Consider the following 22,430-nt stretch of genomic DNA (forward strand, 5'->3'; position numbering starts at 1 on the left):
GGTTTTGGACATACAAGGTTTTCACCCGACAACGACGATAATTACATGTGAAGGAAGGGTTCAGCGTGGGTGTCATCCATATTTGATAGATATCACGGAACAAAATAGGATTTTACATTTAATTTCAGCTGGTGTTGAAGAGATGCAGATGAAGTCTGGATGGATGTGGTTGTAAGTGTATTGAAATTGGGAGGAAAACGGAATGTTGGTGCTGTGAACCTCTAGTACTGATGGTTTTATCTCCTACCAGGACCTCTAGAAGTACTGATGGGTTTCTATCCTACCAGGACCTCTAGTACTGATGGTTTTATCTCCTACCAGGACCTCTAGTACTGATGGTTTTATCTCCTACCAGGACCTCTAGTACTGATGGTTTTATCTCCTACCAGGACCTCTAGAAGTACTAATGGGTTTCTATCCTACCAGGAGCTCTAGTACTGATGGTTTTCTATCCTACCAGGAGCTCTAGTAATGATGTTTTTTCATTTATTTGTAATAATTCTTTGGTAAAATGAAGAAAAAAAGAATAATAATACAATAGAAATTATTACAAATAAATTAAAAACGTTATCGAAAAAACACGTCCGGCTCACATATTAGGAGGGTAGTATGAGTCACCAGAAAACATAATGAGGGTACCTGGAGGAGGAGGAGGGCCTGGTAACATTCTATCTAAATACTGAATCAAGCAAATTAAAATCTGTCCAGGGCGTTCATAAAAGTTCTGATTAGACGATAAAATGTCAAAAAGGTTTTTTTTTTTTTTCAAAGTGAAATATCCCTTTAAAGGAGTAGTTCACCCCCAAAATGACTTTTTTTCTATTGATTACTCATGCCATGGAGACTTGAGTTCAATAATATTTTTGTGTTTTAGTGGCATTCCTAAGACAATAATTTCATTACAGTACATTTACCCCCATTGATTCCGGATGGGGACCCAAATGCATTTGGGTCCCCAACCGGAATCAATGGGGGTACATTTACTATCATCACACTTTTGTCTCAGGAATGCAAAAAATACAAACAAATATTACTGAACTCAAGTCTCCATGGCATGAGTAATCAATAGAACAAAAGTCATTTTGGAGGTGAACTACTTCTTTAACATAAAAAAAAAGATGCTAGACAAGTTGTCTTTGAATCACATGCCCTGTTGGGCAGCATCATACCTTCCTCTTCGGATGTTTCTGTATCCAGAGTGAGCAGTGATGGCGAGGAGGACAGGGAGCAAAAGACAGGAACAGAGACGAGAGTGAGGGTCAGAGCAGGTAAGATTAAACACAACTTGTGTCATGACATACGCAGGAGGATTCAGAGGAGATGTGGCAGTAGGTGAACACATGCATCAAACCCATGCGTTGTAGGAGAAAGAGAGCCATCCCTGCTTGGATAATACCTCTAGAGCCAACTTCCAATACTCTGCCTCCTACACCTACTCTGTCCTCTAGTACACTGTTTCCCAAACTGTGGGTTGAGACCCATATGTGGGTCGTGACTCGAGTAAAAATCCCATTTTCGTTTCCTACAAGAAAATAAATATACATTTCAAAAGATGGAAACTCTTTTGAAATATATATTTTTTAAATTCCAACAAACAAACAAACGCATCTAAGAAATTGCATAAATAAAATATAGTAATTAAGAAGTAGTAAAAATAGTCGATCTACAAGCTCTCAACGAGGAGCAATGTGACATGTTGTGAGCTGAGTAGATCTGCTATTGTCACAGGCTAAAGAATTTGGGAACCGCCGCTTTAGTATAGCAGTGTTATGGTGGAATTGGTTGACCTGCCGAAATAGGTGGCGGACGGACTAGGTGGTGGACTTCACATGATGATGTCAGTGTCTGAACAGAACACATACTGTCCCGCAGGTCACCAATTTCACTGTAACACCGCCATGCTGGAGGACAGAGGACGGGAGGAGACAGACGTTTTGAGTATTGGAATTTGGCTTATGCCATATATTATCCACAGAAAAATCCACAACTAAAGTCTGTTATGATGACACTTCTCTATGAAATTGAAACCTCCAGACACTGAAACTAAACAGTGAGGTTTTCCATGAGCGATATTAATAAAGGCCTATTGGTATTTGAAGCGCATTTCTAGAACTAATGTTTATCTTATTGGCAGTGTTTGAGAGTAACACATTACTTACAGGGGAATGAAACCTTAAGCTCATTTTGTAGCTGTTTCTTGGTTAATGCTTGCACATTGGCATGCCTAGATGTAACACACCCATTATTACTGTTGGGTACCTGCAGCTGTGTTCCTTACATCACAGTGTATTCAATTATAATGTCTGAAGGTCATGATTTTGTCTTTTTGTAGTTATTAACCTGTGTACAGGAAAACAAACGTGATAGGTATAATAATTTTAATTAAAAACGTATGAGCGCCTATAGGATTTCATTCCCCTATAAATAACATATGACGTAATAATATTACTTTTAAAAGGATCCCTGGCTAATACGACAAATATGCCTTAATACATTATAATTGTCCTCTATAACTACAATGTAAAATTAAAAACATCTTAAATATTTTATTTCTTCTAGAAATAGCTAATCTTTCACTCAATAGGGGAAATGCCTCTCGCAAGTTGATGATGTCATAAATGTCATGTGTCATTTTTATGGCATGCATGTGCAAAAAAAAAACAAAAAACACAAACACATTTGAAATATTGATTTGATGCTCATATTAAGCATAGGAAGTATTAAGTTTGTTTTTATTTGCACATGCATGCCATAAATTCCATCCCAGATCAAACATTACATTTATGACATCATCAACTTGCGACGGGCATTTCCCCTATTGAGTGAAAGATTAGCCATTTCTAGAAGAAATAACACAATTGAGGTGTTTTTAATTTTACATTGTATTTATAGAGGTCAATTATAATGTATTAAGGCATATATTTGTCATATTGGCCAGGGATCCCTTTAAGAGAAACAAAGTAATAAAAACACATTTATTTTATGTGTTTTAACGCATTACTTCTCGCAAATTCATGCACAATAACGACAATGCATCTTGTCTACGATTCACTATTTAGACTTTTGATTTCTCAAAACACACTCTGAGTTACCCGTATTTTTCCATTTAATATTATGCCTACCGGTAGTCCTATTGCACTTTTGCATTCGAGGGTGATTTGGCGCAAAAGTCATAGCACGCATTCTTTGGCACAGAAATAGTAATATTACTTATTACTTTTGGATATAAAGTAATAAGTAAATGATTACATTTTGAAACATCCCCAACTCAGTGGCATATACAGTATTATGGTCAGCTGCTGTATATGGAGAGGCCACAGGGGGGTGCTGTGGGGCAGCAGATACTGTACCACCTGTAGATTTCTGCAGTCAGACTAACATTTTTGTCTTGGTTTGATATGCGGCTTGTCCCTGCAAAGGCTGTTAAAAGACCGGTGTGGTGTAAGTGATCATTCTTTGGTTAAAATAAACAAACAAACAAACACATTTCTTTTTAGGTTAAAGCTCTATTGCCCGATATTAATCATTGTCCTAAGCACAGATATAAAAAGCTAGATACCTCGTCCACCCGCTGCAGTTGATTGGAGCGACCCGTCCAACTTGGTGGGCACAAAAGAGGAAGTGTCGAGGGCAGGCTCAAAAACACTACTGGCCAATCACAACACGTCTTTTCCGGGACTTTTCCATTCAAACCTGCCTCTGATTTGCCTACCGACCTTGTTGTCTGTTACGCACACAGAAGAATTCCAAGCCTGTCAATCAAAAATGCCCACCAAGGCGAGACGGGTACCAGAGAGCCGGAAGAGGCGTCTACCTTTTTATGTCTGTGGTCCTAAGGCAGTGGTTCTCAAACGTTTTAATTTCAAGGACTCCCTTAGTCCGCGAAGCATTGTGAGCTTGTAGATCGGCTATTTCCAGCAAAGAGGTTTGGTATAGAGGGGAAAAAGAGCAGACTAAGTACAGAGTGAACGGTCAAGTTTATTAAGTATTGACGGTTCAAGAATCCAAAATACACTGACGATTGTGCTATCATTGTGCTGTCAAAAGATGAAACTATATGGAATCTATTAACAGGTTGTGCTTCATCTCTCTCTCAACTAAGGGGTCTTTGGACTGAAAACATTGAAGACCCCTGGATTAAACAAACATTCTCTCAAGTTTTCCTTGTGACTGACTGTATCTTGGGGGGAAAAAATTACATATTTACGTACAGTAATGACATAAAGTAACAATGTAATTCAGGGGTGCCGTGGGTTATTTACAGGGGTGCCCTGAGCCAAAACAGTTTGATAACCACAGCAGAAGGGAACGCTAACCAAAGAAATATCACTTACACAACTTTAAGTTAAAGCTTAGTTTAGTTTAGAGCAGTTTTACTGGAATAATCACACTGTATAAAACAAAAGGTTAGGTGTGGCTGTATGGCATTCATCCTCAGCTTGTTGTCCCGTGTCATTCAACCTCCGCAAAAAAGACCATACTGTATTGCTACTAAACAGTTCCAATCAGCAGAAGCAAGCCAAGAGATTATCATGTGCTGTAAGAGAAGCTTTTAATGACTTCCTAGCAGGCAGCTAGCATACCGTACGAAAACCAACTAGACACAACATGCCAGTCACCGGGCAAAGTATTAGACAGTACAACACTTACATGTTAATTTATCCTCCATCGCACGAGGGCGTTGCTTGGCAAACAGAACTGATCTACAAGCTTGTAGATGGGTTCTTTTTAGGCAAGCTATGCTGTTGTACTATGGTGTATAAATTATAGGCTTGAGAGTCAATGTTCTCATGCAGAGTCAAAGAGCAGCGTCACATCTACAGCCAAGCAACACATCTACAGCCAAGCAACACATCTACAGCCAAGCAACAGACAAGCTCCTATAGCAGATCCACACTCATTTATTAACAATAATTATTATTAACCAAAAGTGAGTGTGCACAAACTGAACCAAATGGATCCATAAAGGGATCATTTGGACCATTTCTAACGGTTCATTTAGTTCCATTTAATGAAGATTGGGGTCTTAGAAATAAAATAAAAATCATATCAAATGGGGGTCTGTGTGCGAATACACATCAAACTGGGGGTCCTTGAAATGAAAAAGGTTGAGAATCACTTCTCTATAATAGACTGTCCACTAATAAACAATTTGGTCAACTCCACACTGCTTTTAAGAGCACAGCCAATTCATATTACAGTATAGTGAACTGAATAATTACACGGCACGCCGTGATGACAGCGTTGCCACTGTACGGTCGGTGACACACAACAGTGAGCTCAACAAACTGTTCATTTGCCCCACGGTTAGTAGTGTGTTTCCTTAAACATCTAAAACAGCACAGCGAGGGAAATCTCTTTTACATTTAAAGTTGCAATCCATAACTTCCATGTGCTACCCGAAAGTAGAAACCGTCTTATACGAGAAACCACATTTTTGACTGCGATTCCAATAAGGTTATGTAATAATGTAAATGTATATTATATTAACATACTCCATCATACAGATTGATTACATTTTTAGTTTTATTCATTAACTACTTATTATGTTATACTGCGTCGTACAAGCAATCGTAGCATTTTTTTAATGATAGGTTTCTTCATATTGGGAAATGTTGATTGACAGAATAAGAGAACCATAATGGAAATAAGCCCTCATGCTTTATTGTGTTTTTATCCTTGTGATGCTATGACACTGTACAGTATGTCTGGAAAGTGCTATTGTGCTCTTACATGCCAGAAATAAGAATGCCAGGTTGAAACTAGTTAAAAAAATAACTTCTGGATTGCAGCTTTAACTCATTGTGCATCTTGCCGTTCACTGTTCCATTCTCCATTGGCCTACAGACTCAGCCAAAGCCACATATTAATGCACAGGCACAACGCTGGCAAGTGGGACAGCCGGTGAAAAGCATGACTTAAAGCCCTTACTTAAATCCCCAGCCGGTGCCACCAAGGACTATTGCTGCAAGCAGGATAGCTCCAGCAATGGACCCTATTATGATGTTGGTTCCGCTGGGGCCTGTGGGAGGGAAGGAGTTGACCAGTCAGGGAGAACCAAATAAAAAACGCATAGGGTCATAAAACCATAGCTGTTGATATTTATAGGGATTATCAAAGAGATCATAAGCAGTAAAATGGAAGGATAGGTACTGTAAGTTGTCTATTGCAGGGGTTCCCAAACGTTTTTGTCTCAGGGCACCCCATGAATATTTTTTTAATCCGAGTCACCCCTACATTATAATTTTCACTCCCAGCACCTTATATTTATAGCATATCGTCGTTGTCGGGTGGAAACCTTGTATGTCCAAAACCGTTTTGTATTTATCATCTATAAAATGTACTAAACTGGTGAAAACAGCAGATCTACAAGCACACAATCGCGAGGCGTTGTGTGCTTGTAGATCGGCTGTTTTCACTAGTTTTGTGCGACAGTCTTGTATGATGAAGCAGGGCTTTACTTTACCTAAAGACATACACATTTGAAACTTGGAGATACAACGTTTCTGCCCGACAGAGACGATATTTTAGTGAGTATGTTGCGAGGAAAACGTTGAGATAATAGCCATTTTGGTTAGAACTGACTGAAAATAACTTAGTACTTCAAGTTTAAAATGATACTAAATATTTTTTCAAGTGTCCAAATAAATTCCAAATATTATCAAATTATCTCGCAGCACCCCTGGACTGCCGTCGCGGCATCCAAGAGTGTCCCGTCACCCACTTTGAAAACCCCTGTCATAAAACCATAGCTTTTGATATTTATAGGGATTATCAAAGAAATCATAAGCAGTAAAATGCAAGGATAGGTACTGTAAGTTTTCTATTGATACATTTCAAAATCACATATTTTATCACGGAAATAAACAATAAACATGATCTGATTCTCATCAGAAAAACACATGGCCTGTATCTACGACACAATAGAGTAACGAAGTCATGACGTCGCTCGCTCATCCCCCGGTTCACGGAAGTAATTTCTCTCTGGAGAATTACATTGCGTCATCTTAAAATCGTCTCATATAAGCATTGTGGTTCAAAAATAAACAAACGGTCTCTGCGATATTGTCGGGGAGGTGGCTCTGCTGTATGGTTTATGATAGTCAGTCACAAATATTTGATAGAGTCTGTTTCTGGTGAAAATGTAACTAATTCGGCGACGGTAACATTAGCGTTTTCTCACCATCAGTTGATTCTTCATATCCATAAGAGTCAAACCGTTGAGATCATTTGTTTATGTTTGAAACACAGTTCTTAATTCTTATATGACGCAATATGAAAAAAAGTCTATGGGAATCCAAACTTCGCAGCCCTATAGTTTCTCTGATTTTCCAGCACTATGCATCCCCTGTTAGGCCAACAGGAGCGATGATCATGCTCCTGTGTGTGTGTTGCTGTTTAACTAGAACAGTGTGTGAATTAGAACAGTGTGTGAAGACATGCTGTTACCTTTGTGTTTCTCTGGACCCTCTGGAGGGGTGGGCTCAGGCATAGGATCAAACACACTGCAGTCCTTGCCTGTGTAGTCTGCATCACAGATACACTTCACCTCGTTGCTGCAAACCTGGCCAGAGACAGACAGACAGCGGAGAGGACAAAGCTACATGGTCACAACCAACGCGCCATCTGTTGTCTGACAAAATAGGAGGGCTACGTCATTATATAATGGCTGCTGATGAAGTTACAATCTTTGGAAGGAAGGTGCTCTGTTGGTCCAAGGTGGAGGAAAGCATCTATAAGCAAAAGAATTGTAATTACTATTTGTTCAGCTGTACTACATTTCCTGTCATTTATTTCAAACCATTATTCATTATACATCTGCTGACCTCTAGTGGTTATTTGTTTTGTATACCATTTTTGAAAATGTTTTGTCTTGTTTATCCTGAAGAAGGCCGCTTGAGGATGAAACATAAAGACATTGCCTCCTCTAAAGTTATTTCCAAAAAAACAAACATAAATAAATTCATCAAAAAGAGCGTTTTGGATTTCAAAGTAATATTTACATTGGAGCATTTACTTTGGAGCCAGGGAAGCAGTCCACTCAGTGGAGTGGCCTGAGTCTATATAGAGAGTATGCGTGTGACATCCCTGTTGCTGGAAGTTATGTGGGAACACGCCTACTGAGTGGCAAAAAATGAATTTCTGCCATTGACAGCCCATACATCCAAACAGAAAAGTCGTATCTGATTGTATTAAACAAAGTTAACTCACCAACATTGCGGCTGTACTGAAAGCTTGAATTATCCTCTTTCTATCTGAAAAGTTTTTGTTTCATAAAAATCCACCATAGGCATGTTATGAGCTACTTTCTGTCAAGACATTCTGTGCAGGTTTTTATTTTTCCAAGTGTCAGAGTTTGGAAGCACTCGTTTTCAACAACACAACATCCTGCTGCCTCCTGCATTATGTGCAAATTAGAAACAGGTGGTATGCAGGGCCGCGTCGAGTGATTTGCAACTAGCACTTCCAAACTCCAATTCTCCATGCTGCTCAGTGTTTTGCCACTCAGACTAGATTAGGGGGGCGGCTCCCAGTGGACGTGTCGTGCATACCGTCTATTGTCTGGACCCAGACAACTCTGATTGCTTCTGATGTGGAACTCACCCCGTGATGGGAGCAGACGCGGTTGGTGGATGACCCGGGACACGCGCTGAGGTTGAAGGTGGGGACGGGCAAACAGCGGCGCTCCAGACACATCATGTTTGGGCCGCAGGGCGTGCCGTCCTCCACGTAGCCCAGGTCTGTGCCGTCGTCCAGCACTGCATGGCCGCCACTGGACACAGCACAGCAGGAGGTCAGGGCTTAGAGGAGGCGTATTAAGACTGGAACGGCGGTGCTTCTCCTATTGCAAAATGCCTATTAACTAGGACTGATGATGACATTTTAACTTGATGATTCATTGTTGCTCAAATAACTGCAAACGATTTAATTGTGTTTCTGTTGTTGAACATTGGAACATTATGAACAGAAATTACATTTCTGTTTGTCTCTTAGGCTTCATAGACTAAACTTGCACAGAGGAGAGCAGATATGATGAATAACTTACATTATGTAATAACTTTATACATTACGATAATCCAAAATATAATAGAGATTATAGGCCTGCTATTAACCCAGAGTATAATCCGTCTCACTGCAGAGTATAAGGGCCTTTTCTTATTATCAAGTTAAATATCACACTCAAACATATGTTGCACCACAGGCTGAGGCTGCAGGCATTAGGCCAGTGACAGAAGACAGTGTGCAGTGAGTGGTATGATGGCTGTGCCTGACCTGCAGTCCATGTATCTGCTCTGATGGTACAGGGTCATGCTGGTGGGCTCCCCCTGCATCTCTCCAAAGCGTGGCTTGTCTGTAAGGTTAGTACACAGCAGGAAGCCACACAGCACGTCTCTGACAGATGGAGCAACAGGAGAGGAGGGAGAGAGATGAAAAGACAAGAAAGAGTCTAAGGTATTAAGGTATTAGACTGAGATGGCAAATACCTGCTTTTGGCACTGAGAAAGACAGGATGTATCCGTGTTATAGCAGGTTAGTCTGTGTTCTCCCTTCTCCCAAACAATTCAGTGCACCAATAAGGGATGCAATCACATCTATAGTTTGGTTTCTTGTTCTTAAAAAACTTACTGCAGCAAATAAACCAAAGTCAGGTAACTCAATGATTGGACCATTTTATGAATTGAGTTGAATACACTCTAAATCACACTACTGTATATCGAAAAGAGTGGACCAATTGCAGAGGCGACCACAGTTTACTAAGTAGGAAATAAACTTGACGTGACTAAATTTTTTAGTTTATGAAAATAAAAACCTGGGTACCGAGGCAAATCTCTGACTAGAACACAATTTCTTTAAGCTTTAAAACCCTGACATTTGAAAATATAATTAAATATATTGTAAGACCTTATCAGAAACCTGCAAACATGGCAGAAAAATAAATGAGTGTTTTAGGGCAGTGACATTTATTCTGTGGTATTTGTATTACTTACTGCTTGTTGCATAGTACCCATGCCTGGTTATTGCTGTCCCAGCCGCAGTTGCCTTTCTCTGTGCCCTCTGCGTTGAGTTTCTCATAGCAGAATCTATCAGCTGAGCCTGACAAGTGAGGAACATTCAACTCAATGTATAACCTTTACTTGTGACAGAGTATTTCTACATTGCAGTATTGACACATTTACTTAAGTAAAGAATTTGAGTACTTTTGCCACCGCTGGAAATACAAATAGCGCTCAATAACATGCAGTCCAACTCACTGTGGCCCCACAGGGTCCTACACTGGTTGTCTCTGGTCTTACAGCGACCTCCATAACAACGACCCTGGGAAATAGAGAGAGACAGAGTCAGTGAATTTAGGGGTTTTGAGGTGTGTGTATATTCTGAGTTGTAGGAGTTCAGGTAGGATTCGATATTTGACTTTCTTCGGTATGCTGATACATTTCATAAGCTGGAGGGACAGGAGCATTGCAATTGGGTAGGTATAGTATACTGTAGATCCCATAAATAGACTTGACTTCACTTCAAAGTATTTGAGAATTTGCCTGCTGGCAGGGTGAACAAGAAATATTGCTGATAATACATGCTGACTGGCCTCGTAGTAGCTTTGGATAGACACAGACACACACACAGTTGTGCGTGCGCACGAACGCATGCAGACTTGGATGCATGAATCTCCTGGCAGAGATGAACAAACCCAGATATGCCTATTGATAAAGTCAGGTATTTTACCTGGCCAGCTTCACACGTGTAGCCATCCAGCTTGTGTACATTATGAGGACACTGTGGAGAAACAACATTGGTTTGGTTTGGTTTGGTTTGGTTTGGTTCTTGGACAAACAATAACATTTCATCATAAGATGAAATCCACCCAAAGAATAGCATGTGAAAGCATAATCAAACACATTATAAGATCAATAGACTAGATGTGTGGTTTGAATTGCAGGCACACAACCTACACTTTAAATCAGGGGGTCCGGGACCCCTAGGTGGTCCTTAGAGTTACTTCAGGAGGGCTGCAAAATCCTTGTGTGATACTGTAGGATAATTCTTTTAAATTAACAACTTGAACCCTCGCATCCCTATTCCGAGGAGAACTTTAGCCAAAAATAGCAGATCTGCAAGCTCTCAGCGGCTCAGGCTGCGAGGCGTTGAGAGCTTGTAGATATTTTCGGCAAATAGATTTTGGCAAATAGATTTGGTAAAAAAGAGCAGACCAAGTACATAGTGAAAGGTCAAATTTACAAAATATCGACAATTTAAGTGGTTAAATGTCTGAAAATACACATAAACATGAATCCAACATAGACTGATGACAGTGCTGTCAAACAAGTCTATGAATCGATCTATGAAATCGATGAAAATCTGCATAACATATATTATACAATATGTAGAGGGGGTCCCTGCTTCATCTCTCTCTCTCAACTTGGCCTGAAAACGTTGAAGACCCCTGCTTTAAATCACAAAGGATAAAGGAGGATATGTACCGCTACTAGCAGAGTATTTCTACATTGTTAGATTAGATTAGATTTCCATGATTTCCGTATTTGTGGTAAGACAGAATCATTAGGGGAGCCCGCTGGCCTGGTGGTCAAGGCGCATACCACATACTAGGCTATGATGCCTACTGGCGTCGCCGGTTCGATTCCCGATCCGGACGACCTTTGCCACATGTCATTCCCCATCTCTCTCCTCACAGGGCTCATAGATCAACACACTGTTAAAGGCAGTGGGAACACTGGTCCTGTCTCTTTACCTGGCTGGAATCTCCCATACAGCTCTCAGGGATGTCACAGTCGTTGACGGCATTGCGACACGTCACTCCTCTCAACTCGTGCTGTAACACACAATTTTAACACTATTTAGGCATTTAGCAGAGGCTCTTTAGGTGCAAGTGACATGTCATGAACCCAGAGTTCTCAATGGGCCTGAAAATTAAGGCCCGGCCCTAACCGAATAACCGAATAATTAGCATACATTTTAGGCCCTACCCGGCCCGAAAATGTCGGTCGTATAGGGTCGGGTTTGGGCAGAATTTGAGAACTCTACATGAACCCTTGATAAATACAGGCCCAAGAAAGAGAAAGAGAGAGCGAGAGAGAGAGAGATACCAGTGTAGTCTGGTAACTAATGCATACCATTTGGTAAACAGTCTTGAGACAACTTGAACTGGTGGACAACTGGTGTACAATTGAACTGAATCAAAATGATCAGGTCATGAGTACAGTAACCAGTGTGGTGTATAACAGTGATTCTGGGGTCTGGGGACCCCTTGTGGGGGTTTCCAGGGGGTCACCAGCTAAATCATTGGTAACTCTGTGAGTGTACAAATGGAACTAAATGGACCCATATGGGTTCATTTGATTCCATTTGTAACACTCTCAGAGTTATGGAGGTCTGTCTGTGGGCCAATTCATAGCGAACTGTGTGGGTCCTTGAAATGAAAAGGCTGGGACAATCAGTGGTGGGTGAGGTTGCAGCTCACCTTGCAGTCATGGCAGCACAGTCCGTTGCTGCACATTGCGTCGTGGGTAAGGGTGCACTTCTTACAGCACGCCCCTCCACTCCGCGAACACTCCTGTGAGGCACACCACAACCCGTCTGAACACCTGATACACTCACCCAAGAGAATATTCAACTGGATACTATCCTTTGGTTCTATTTATAATAATATAAGTCCCTTTAGATGTGTAATTCTTTTATTTTCGTTACATTTATTTACGTATTGAAAATGCTTTAATGCGCTTAAACTTACGCTTAATTTGTACTCTGCCGGTGTCGTGTTGAAAATCGCTGATCTACATGCCGTGTTGTGAGCTTGAATACAGGACATTTGCTTTTACCATGGCACTTAGAGAGGCCCTTACTAACACGTATTACTCATTCATTGTCATCACGTTTTTCTGTCATATTTTTCTATTCAAGAATTTATTTATTTTCCATATTTCTGGTTGAACATCTAGTCAAATTCCCTTGTGTGTGAAAACAGTCAAAACTATTTCTGAATCTGGTTGTAATGAATAAACTCACCAACAGGGATCCACAGTCGCACTCCTCCCCCTGCTCTATGTAGCCGTTGCCACACTCTGACGGGTCCAGCAGCTACAGTATGACAACCACAGTGTAGAACAATCACTACAACATCCTCTTATGCAAACCCGCTGAAACTTACAAGAATCCTTTGGCACAACACTGTTGTTGTTTTAGAGTCACTGTGAGAGCTTCTTACAGCTGTCACCTAGGTGAAGAAAACTGAACATTCTGGGGAACCGTGGTATCTTGACAGCAGTAAGCAGCGGTAGAATGCTAAATAGCCGCTTCCCACGGACAGTCAGAGCTGTGAATGATCAGACCAGGGAAAAACCCAAGGAACAACCAACCAGTTAGTCAGTCAGCCAGTATCTATCAATCTCCCGTCTGTGACGAAGAAAGTGGCTGCTTGGGAAACTGAAGGTTCCCGGTTTGATACCAGAATAAGTGTCAAAGAAAGTATCCTTGAGCAAGACACTGAACCCCAACTGCTCCCATTGATTGAGCAGGTTGGTGCCTTGCCTGGTTCCCTCCACCGTTGGTGTGTGAGTACTGTATGTGTGTGTGAATGGGTGGATGTAATGCACACATCGTAAAGTATTTTGGATGAAGGCACCATTTCGTCACTGTCAGGCAGAAACCTCGTATCTCCAAGTTTCAAAGGTGTACGTTTTTTTTCACAAGTAAAGCCATGCTTCATCATACAAGACTGTCGCACAAAACTAGTGAAAATAGCAGATCTACAAGCACACAGTTGTGTGCTTGTAGATCAGCTATTTTCAATATTCTAAATTGATTTTACGAACAACAAAGGAACAACAAAGGAAGGTTTTGGACATAGGTTTCCACCCGACAACAACGATTTATTGAATGTAGTGTCTCTGATTGTAATAATTCCTCAGTAACCATGCTGCATGAGACAGAAGAAGCTCACCTTACTGGGTTTGTTGAACAGACAGCTTCCTCCGCCCTGCCAGAGGAAGCGCAGGTACTCATCTATACTGCAGCGGGAGAACTTCCTGGGCAGGTAGTATCTGGAACCACACCATGACACCCAGGGGTCAAGCACCTATAGTATATATGCTATCACATGAGGTAGTATCTGGAACCACACCATGACACCCAGGGGTCAAGCACCTATAGTATATACACTATCACATGACCCAATTTCCAACGCTCCAACTTCCACACCCGCTCACTCCACTCCACTCACGTCCTCCACTCACGCATTAGTCCCGTAATCAAGCAGGTTGGACAGAAGGCCACATTGAAATACCCACATTCATGCCTACTCGCTCCCCTTGCAATCCTGGGGGAGAAAATGAACCACGGGTGTCCGCATTCACACATTTTTTGACGTGACCGGCAGGTTACCCGACCTGCAGGTTAAAGGTCAACCTGCGCATTACTATTTGACTCGCCCTGCCAAAAAAGCCTACATGTTGACTCACGATCACTATCCTGCATGTCATGTTGTAGCTATATTTAATTAGACGATGTGTTTCTCTCAAATGAGATGTTTTGAAGAGTGGAAATATTTATATATGAAATCATACCTAGTGTGAAGTGAGTGGTTCTATTTATGAGTTGATTTCATTAAGCGTCCCGCGAAGCTTGGCCAATGTGACCCTTGGGCATACGACAAACTTTGGTCGCTTTGTGCAAAGATGTAGGCCAGATGTAGGCCAAGCTTTGCATCTCCCGCGAAGCTTCGCCAATGTGAGCTTGAACACACACTTGAAATCATTTAATTTCTTGGAAACACACATACCCTGTGTCCTCCATGATGCAACCCAACCAAGGGTCTGGACACCTGCACTCTCCTAAATGGGGGGAGAGAGAGAGAGAGAAGAGGGAGAGACAGACAGACAGACAGACAGAGAGAGACAGAGGCAGAGAGGATAAACAATTTATGTGTCCCACGAGAGAGATAATCAGTGCCTCGTCCTTTTTGTCCCCAAGGACAAACCACAGGCCACAGACAGGACCACCTGCAGGCCAGGCACGAACTAAAATCTGCCATGTCTGTAGTGAATATGGTGGGGAGAAAAAAAACACCAATGAGGTCAAATACACCAGGCTGTTTTGATTGCACAGACAGCATATTATTTGATCTGGATGAGCTGGCTGACAGGGGGCCATCTTGTGACAGTCAGTCACTGTGTGCATTCCCAGAAGGGACGTGCTGGGCCCCTGATTCAGCCCGGGAAAAAGAGTTGGAGAGGCCCTCATTGCACGCTAGAGAGATCTCTCTCTTTGCTACTCGAAGATTTGCCATTTCAGATCATGACAAGTGACAAGCCAGTGGGCTAATTACTGTACATGAGTTATATTTCGTCGTTGTCGGGTGGAAACCTTCTATGTCCAAAACCGTTTGTTTTGTATTTATCATTTTAAAAATGATTTAAACTAGTGAAAACAGCCGATCTACAAGCACACAACGCCTCGCACCGCGAGGCGTTGTGTGCTTGTAGATCTGCTGTTTTCACTACCTTGTATGATGAAGCAAGGCTTTGCTTTGCGAAAAAATTTATACATTTGAAACTTGGAGATACGAGGTTTCTGCCCGACAGTGACAATTTACTTTGTTGGCCGCCCAGCCCCCAAAATGGAACGATGAAGCCGACATTTTATTTTTACTTTTTTCCTAATGGCCGGCCTGGACCGGCCGTTCGGGAATTGTCCCGTTTTTCCCAATGGCCAGCACATCCCTGATTCCCAGAAGGACAGATACAGTACATTGAATAAATATAAAGCCCTGGGTCACCAGCAGCAGCGTCAGCAAGTCAAAGAGGAGGGACACAGAAGGGGGTTACAAAGGAATTCAATAGATGTTTTTAAATATATTCTCATGAATGGAAAACATATGACAGCTTCCTGTGAGGGACTTTTGGGAAGTGGACTAACATTAAAACAGGGATCTTCCAACAGGGGGCCTGGGACCCCTAGGGGGTCCTCAGAGTTACTACAGTGGGTCCTCCAAATCTTTGTGTGATAGAAACTTTTTTTCTCCTTTTTTATATTAACCACTTGAACCCTAGTATGCATATTCTGAGAACTGTAGCCAAAAACAGCAGATCGGCAAAGAGGTTTGGTGTAGAGGGGAAAAAGAGCAGACTAAGTACAGAGTGAAAGGTCAAGTTTATTAAGTATTGTTCAAGTGGTTAAATATCTGAAAACACAAATTGACATGAAACCAAAATACACTGATGATTGTGCTGTCAAACAATGAAACTATATGGAATCTATGAACAGGTCCCTGCTTCATCTCTCTCTCAACTAAGGTGTCCGTGGCCTGAAAACGTTGAAGACCCCTGCTTTAAAAGATTATGGAAGGCTTGTCTGGCCTTGAGAGACTGGAGACTATAGATTATCTACTAACTGGGGAGGTTGATGGTGCAGTAGAGACTGGAGACTAGAGTATCTACTAACTCAGGAGGTTGATGGTGAAGGAGAGACTGGAGACTAGAGTATCTACTAACTGGGGAGGTTGATGGTACAGTGGCTGGGAGCTTCATACCTGCTGTTGGTCTCTCCTTATTCCACATCATCCCGATGTTAAGACCCAGCGTCTGACACAGAGTGATAGCCATGGGACCCACGTTTCCATACTGGAACACACAAGCACGCACACGCACACACGCAACAAAAACATAAGATATAACAATGTTTATTATTTTTGAGTAAGACAACGATCAAAACTAAACCATCAGCCCATTTAGACCTGAGGCCGATTCTAAAAACGCCTTCTAAAACCTAACCTAAGGTTTCTGAAAACATTCAAATTCTTATTCAAGACGTGTAAAATGAATGATGTTGCTATATGTTGCAAATACTAATGAGACACAGAGGTGGCATCCGGATTGAAAGGTAAAACAACTTATAGGTGGCACCAGGTCTAAATGGGTTGAATTAATGGAAGTAATTAACTTCTTCGGTGCCATATGTAAAGTGGGACCTCTTATATTGCCGGTTCGCCAACAAAGGGTTAAAAAAATAGTGTGCACGCTGGTGCGCACATTCGTGCACAGAATGTGCATGCTTTTCACAGCTTTCAAACCAAAAAATCCGCTTGGAAATCAGTTCAGGCATTCAGGAGAAGGCATCCCTTATGTTTTCTTCAAATGTAAACAAACATGGCTGCCATGTTTGAAAGATGGGGTTGGTATGGGGGTTAAACATGCAATTTCGCGATCGCGACCATGCCTAGTACACTGTTGGAGGTCAATTTTTTTCTTTTTTTTTTTTTCAATTTTTTATTTTTCTTTTTTCTTTTTTTTTTTTTAAGACGTCCAGAAGACGTCTGGCAGGGAGGTCCATAGTTAAAAAGACGTTTTTATTATAGAAAACGTCTTTTTTGGCAGGGTATGAGTTAACAAAGAATAATGCAGCACAGTGAAAACTATGAACTATAAGATTATGATTATCTAAAATAATACTAATTACTATTATTATTACAAAGACATGGTGTAGGTTCTTACTTAGGCTTTTGATTGCAGTGAAAATAAGATTGCTTCTTTCAGGCAGAAGCATTTAGAAAAACGTCATGTACTAAATGTCAGCACTGTACTTGACATGCAGAAACTCCCAAACCCATTCAAACATGACAAACACACACTCTATCTAGTGTTACCTCGTTCACCCCGCCGCTCCTGGTGGGTGAACAGATGCCACCGATGTATGCTGTCCCACTGCGACTGTTCAGGAACGTCCTCCCCCTGCGACACACACACACACAGACACGCGCGCACGCACGCACGCACGCACGCACGCACGCACGCACGCACGCACGCACGCACACACACACACAGTGTGTAGCTCAGTGATACGCTCAGTGATACTCAAACTCCGGCCCGCGGGCCACTTCCGAGCTTAATGTACTCAAAGTCACGCATCCAACAAGCTTTAAACTGAGCAGATTTAAACTGAGCAGATTCTTATTTTATTTCTTTTCTACCAGTGGCTCTGCCCTACTAATTAGTATACCCAAAACGATATTGTAGGCCTTATGCAAATCTAATGTAAGAGAGATGTAATGTAGCTCTACTTAACAACTGCATCATTAGCCATTTGGTAGCTAAAGTCTGGGTAATCTATTTTAAGTCGATTGGTTGATTTTCTTCCTTCCTTTTCCCTTAGCCATTACTATCTATTTTCACAAGTTTATTTTCTGTAAAAAGGCCATTTGTATTGTCATAAGTCATAAATAAAGTTGTGAAGCGATTGAAAGAGAGATGTGCTCAGCTATCATTAATGTTATCCCACTTGATAGCAGGCAGACAGATAGACAACAATCCAGATAAATAGCAGAAAAATGTACATTATTAGTGTTTGTGTGGAATATGTTAATTGGACATAATTATTAAAAAGAGACCTAATGGAGCAAATCACTTTGATTTCAAATTGTGTCACTGACAGAATATAAATGGAATTCCAAGTCATAACATAATGCACATTGCACTTCTCTTACGTTATGTGGAAATAAAGCAAATAAAAGAGAGAAGTTATCAAGTAGTGTCATTTATCAACTGGCCCGTGGCCCCTTGACATTTTTGTAATGTGGCCCACAGGCTGAGAAGTTTGAGTATCCCTGCTCTAGCTGACAAACAGACAAGCTTGCAGAGGTGCTGACCATGGTGCAGAAGCATGAAAATGAAAAGTGGGGTTATAAATAGGGGATCCATTCAGTGGTTGAAGAATCCCTGACGAAGACCTTTTGTCAAGTCTAAACGTTGGTTTCATGAATCAAAATGATTCAAAATGTAGCAGATGTACAGAAATAAATAATTCAAAATAGCAGATGTACAAGCTGCTTGCTTTTATTCCAAAGTATAAAATATGGATAAAGTGGTAAAAAATGCTTGTGTTGCTATAATACCAAATGTAACTGGGGAGACCCTGGAACTCCCCCAAGGACCCCTGGGGGTCCCTGGACCCCACTTTAAGCACCACTAGCCTGGAAACCAGACGAAAAACAAAAAGAAGCCATCGGCAGATTCATCTGGCCCACTCGGTTGTGATTGGATTTAGCTGGCCCCGAAGTTGTGGGGCACCAATTAGGGCCCAGTATGTAAATATGGGGCGGGTTTATCACCAGAGGCATTTTTCTTTTAATCGGGAAATGCATTTTCCAAACAGAGATTCCAGACTAATATCTACGCTGCAGTGATATCAGTCTGGCCATGCAAGCAGTGGAGCTAGAGCACCACTGCTCTAGCTCAGTGCATCTCTACCTGTGGGTCGGGACACATGATTTTGGGGGAGGTCCCCAGATGACAGTAAAGTGGCAATTTAAGGACTTTCGAGACCTTTTTAATACCTTAAACCTGAAAGAAGATTAACAAATTACACTATACAAACTGGAACATTGGACAAAATATCAAATAATATAGGAGGCAAATAGCTGAGCTTGTAGATCAGCTATTTTTACAATATGTATCTGTGGAATCGAATCAAACTAAATTTAATGCCTCAACTCCTACAATTCCAAGTGCTTGCCAGGGTGGTGGTGGGGGGTGTTCCCCCCAGTTCAATTAGGATTATTTTGGGCATCTGGGGAGCATCTGGGGACCCCCCAAAATAGTTTGGGGGCCCCCCTGGGGGTCCCGACCCACAGGTTGAGCACCACTGCTCTAGCGGACAGGGTGAATGAACCCCAGTCATCATTATCTCCATGGGGGTGATGATGATGATGATGGACTCACGAGAAGAGGTGCGCGGCGTCGCTGCGCTCCTTGATGCTCTCTCTGCGGTACTTCATGAAGTCACGCAGGGTCAGCAGGGGGTCGTCGCCCACCGACACCATGTTGTGGGAGGACCAGGTCTCCATGGCAACCAGCACGATGCGGGTGTTGAGCTGCTCCTTGTAGATCTGAGAGAGAGACATAGAGAGACAGAGAGAGAGAGAGAGAGAGACACAGAGAGAGAGAGAGAGACAGAGAGACACAGAGAGAGAGAGACAGAGAGAGAGAGAGAGAGAGACATAGAGAGAGAGACAGAGACATAGAGAGAGAGAGAGAGAGAGAGAGAGAGACACAGAGACACAGAGAGACACAGAGAGAGAGACAGAGACAGAGAGAGAGGGATAGAGAGAGAGGTATAGGTCACGATTAATTGTCACTCAAATAATTGCGATTTACGATTTAATTGTGTTTTTGTCGTTGACAATTACATTTCTGTTTGGCTTGTAGGCTTTGAAGTTGCACATGGCAGATATGACACATAACCTAGTAAATATAAAAAGAAATGACTGACAACTTTATACATAAAAAAGAACATTGATACTGGAAATAGCAGATCTACAAGCTACAAGACACTATTTTTGAAAATGTTTAAAACTTAATGAGGATGTTTCAACATGACGATTATGACAATTATTGTACACTCTCAGAGTTAGGGGGTTCCTTGAAATTATAAAGTTTGAGAACCACTGTGCTACACTAAATGGAATATTTCATAAGCATCATTGATAACACCAATAACTATTTTCGGCGAAGAGATTTGGTGTAGAGGGAGAAGAGGAAGAGGCCTAGACCCCCGGGGGAGACGCTGGTCAAGTGTAGAGGGTTTAAGACGTTAACGTCAAGATGCCCGTTCCGAGGGCAGCTGTTCTACAGTATCATGGTTGTGAATCAAATAAAATGAAATTCATTTCTGTGCAGATCGACGCCGCAGATGGCAAAGGGAATGTTCCTCAACCACTGTGCCTGGGAGTCTTTGGTGTGCCCCTAAGAAGGGTAAAGTGTGCCCCTTGAAACTGCTTGAAAGCCAGTATTGTATTTATCATTTTAAAAATGATTTAAACTAGTGAAAACAGCCGATCTACAAGCACACAACGCCTCGCGGTGCGAGGCGTTGTGTGCTTGTAGATCTGCTGTTTTCACTACTGCTGTGCGACAGCCTTGTATGATGAAGCAGGGCTTTACTTTGCAAATAAATTTGAAACTTGCATGGAGATACAAGGTTTCTTCCCGACAGTGAGGATATTTACACCCCCGTATTATGTTGGTGTGCCCATGGATTCTTGGGACATGAAAAGTGTGCCCAAACTGCCCATGCAGAAAAAAAGGTTGAGAAACACTGCCGTAGTAGACCACCAAAGGGTCCGCGGACCCCACGTTGCGTCAAGGTGCCGTTAAATTGGAGCAGACAAACTGGAGCAGACAAACTGGAAGCAGACAAGGGAGTGAGGTGCTCTCACCGCGTCTGCCATGTTGACCACCGCTTTGGCAAAGTTCCTGGTCTGAGAGACGGACCGTCTCAGCTGGACAAACTGTCAACAGACAGGAGAGGAGAGGAGGCAAGAATATGAGAGGACTGGAGAGAAGGGGATGAGAACAGGATGAGAACAGGGTTCCCACATTTTTTTTCCCAATGCATTTCCAAAACCTTTCCAAAGCGTTTCCAGAATATTTCACCCAATTTCCAGGACTATATCGTCGTTGTCGGGCAGAAACCTTGTAACCTCGTACACATTTTAGTTTAAAATGTGTACGTTCTTTCGCAAAGTAAAGCCCTGCTTCATCATACAAGGCCGTCGCACAAAAGTAGTGAAAACAGCAGATCTACAAGCACACAACGCCTCGCGGTGCGAGGCGTTGTGTGCTTGTAGATCGGCTGCTTTCACTAGTTTAAATCATTTTTAAAATGATAAATGCAAAACGAATAGTTTTGGACATACAAGGTTTTCACCCGACAACAACGATATAACAATAATTCAGCGCAATAACGTGTTGCTTACTCCTATGTGCAATGCCCAAAGACAGGCATAGCAAAAATAAAAGTACCTATGTTTTCCCGGACTTTCCAGGACCCTTGATCAATTTCAAAACCTTTCCAGTACTGGAAAAATATTTTTCTAATTTCAAAATATTTCCAGGAATGTCATGACCGTGGGAACCCTGTGAGAAGGAGAGATTCATGGTGACGTTCCAGATCATTCTTTCTTCATGGCTTCAATGCACTACACTGCAGTACCGGTATTTGTAGGGGTGTAACGATATTTCTACCACTTTTTGTCGTCACATGTTCCGATACTGGATTCTGATTGGCTTAAAACAGTGGTAAATCAGTCAACAACCTTGAGTTGGCTCATGGACCCCGCCCACTGTTGTGTTGCAGAAACAATTAATGATTGTAACTAAATAACCTTGCAAGTTACAACTGTGTTTTCTTTCATTTATATGGTAGAAGTAGTAGAAAAGCAATTTACCATTCGAGGGTCGCGGGTTGTTGGCTGATTTACCACTGTTTCAGGGTTGTGGCACGAGGCGAAACAACCAACTCCCTCTCATGACAAATGGCTTACATTTGCAATGATCTACTATATCGTTTGCAAAAGCAAAATATCGTACGGTTTTGTATCTACGGCTATCGTACGGCTTTGTATGGTATCTTATCGTTTTAAA

At 41.8% G+C, this 22,430-nt stretch overlaps 1 protein-coding gene across 1 annotated transcript in view; it reads right to left on the reverse strand.

The window, feature by feature from the left end:
• Window positions 1-1,141: 1,141 nt before the first annotated feature.
• adam11 (ADAM metallopeptidase domain 11) overlaps window positions 1,142-22,430 on the reverse strand; it is a gene marked incomplete at both ends in the record, with an annotated part of 69,245 nt that continues 47,956 nt past the window's right edge. The window contains 17 exons of the mRNA XM_080747244.1: window positions 1,142-1,187; window positions 5,932-6,022; window positions 7,450-7,564; window positions 8,605-8,773; window positions 9,274-9,393; window positions 9,990-10,095; window positions 10,254-10,317; window positions 10,726-10,776; window positions 11,750-11,830; window positions 12,479-12,571; window positions 13,024-13,095; window positions 13,958-14,057; window positions 14,795-14,846; window positions 16,544-16,634; window positions 17,657-17,741; window positions 19,728-19,894; window positions 21,224-21,295. Of these exons, the coding sequence (XP_080603370.1) occupies window positions 1,142-1,187; window positions 5,932-6,022; window positions 7,450-7,564; window positions 8,605-8,773; window positions 9,274-9,393; window positions 9,990-10,095; window positions 10,254-10,317; window positions 10,726-10,776; window positions 11,750-11,830; window positions 12,479-12,571; window positions 13,024-13,095; window positions 13,958-14,057; window positions 14,795-14,846; window positions 16,544-16,634; window positions 17,657-17,741; window positions 19,728-19,894; window positions 21,224-21,295 (1,575 nt within the window). The remainder of the gene's footprint in view (window positions 1,188-5,931; window positions 6,023-7,449; window positions 7,565-8,604; window positions 8,774-9,273; window positions 9,394-9,989; window positions 10,096-10,253; window positions 10,318-10,725; window positions 10,777-11,749; window positions 11,831-12,478; window positions 12,572-13,023; window positions 13,096-13,957; window positions 14,058-14,794; window positions 14,847-16,543; window positions 16,635-17,656; window positions 17,742-19,727; window positions 19,895-21,223; window positions 21,296-22,430) is intronic.

The sequence above is a fragment of the Nannobrachium achirus genome (assembly GCF_963921795.1).
Source record: "Nannobrachium achirus genome assembly, chromosome: 18".
Classification (NCBI taxonomy): domain Eukaryota; kingdom Metazoa; phylum Chordata; class Actinopteri; order Myctophiformes; family Myctophidae; genus Nannobrachium; species Nannobrachium achirus.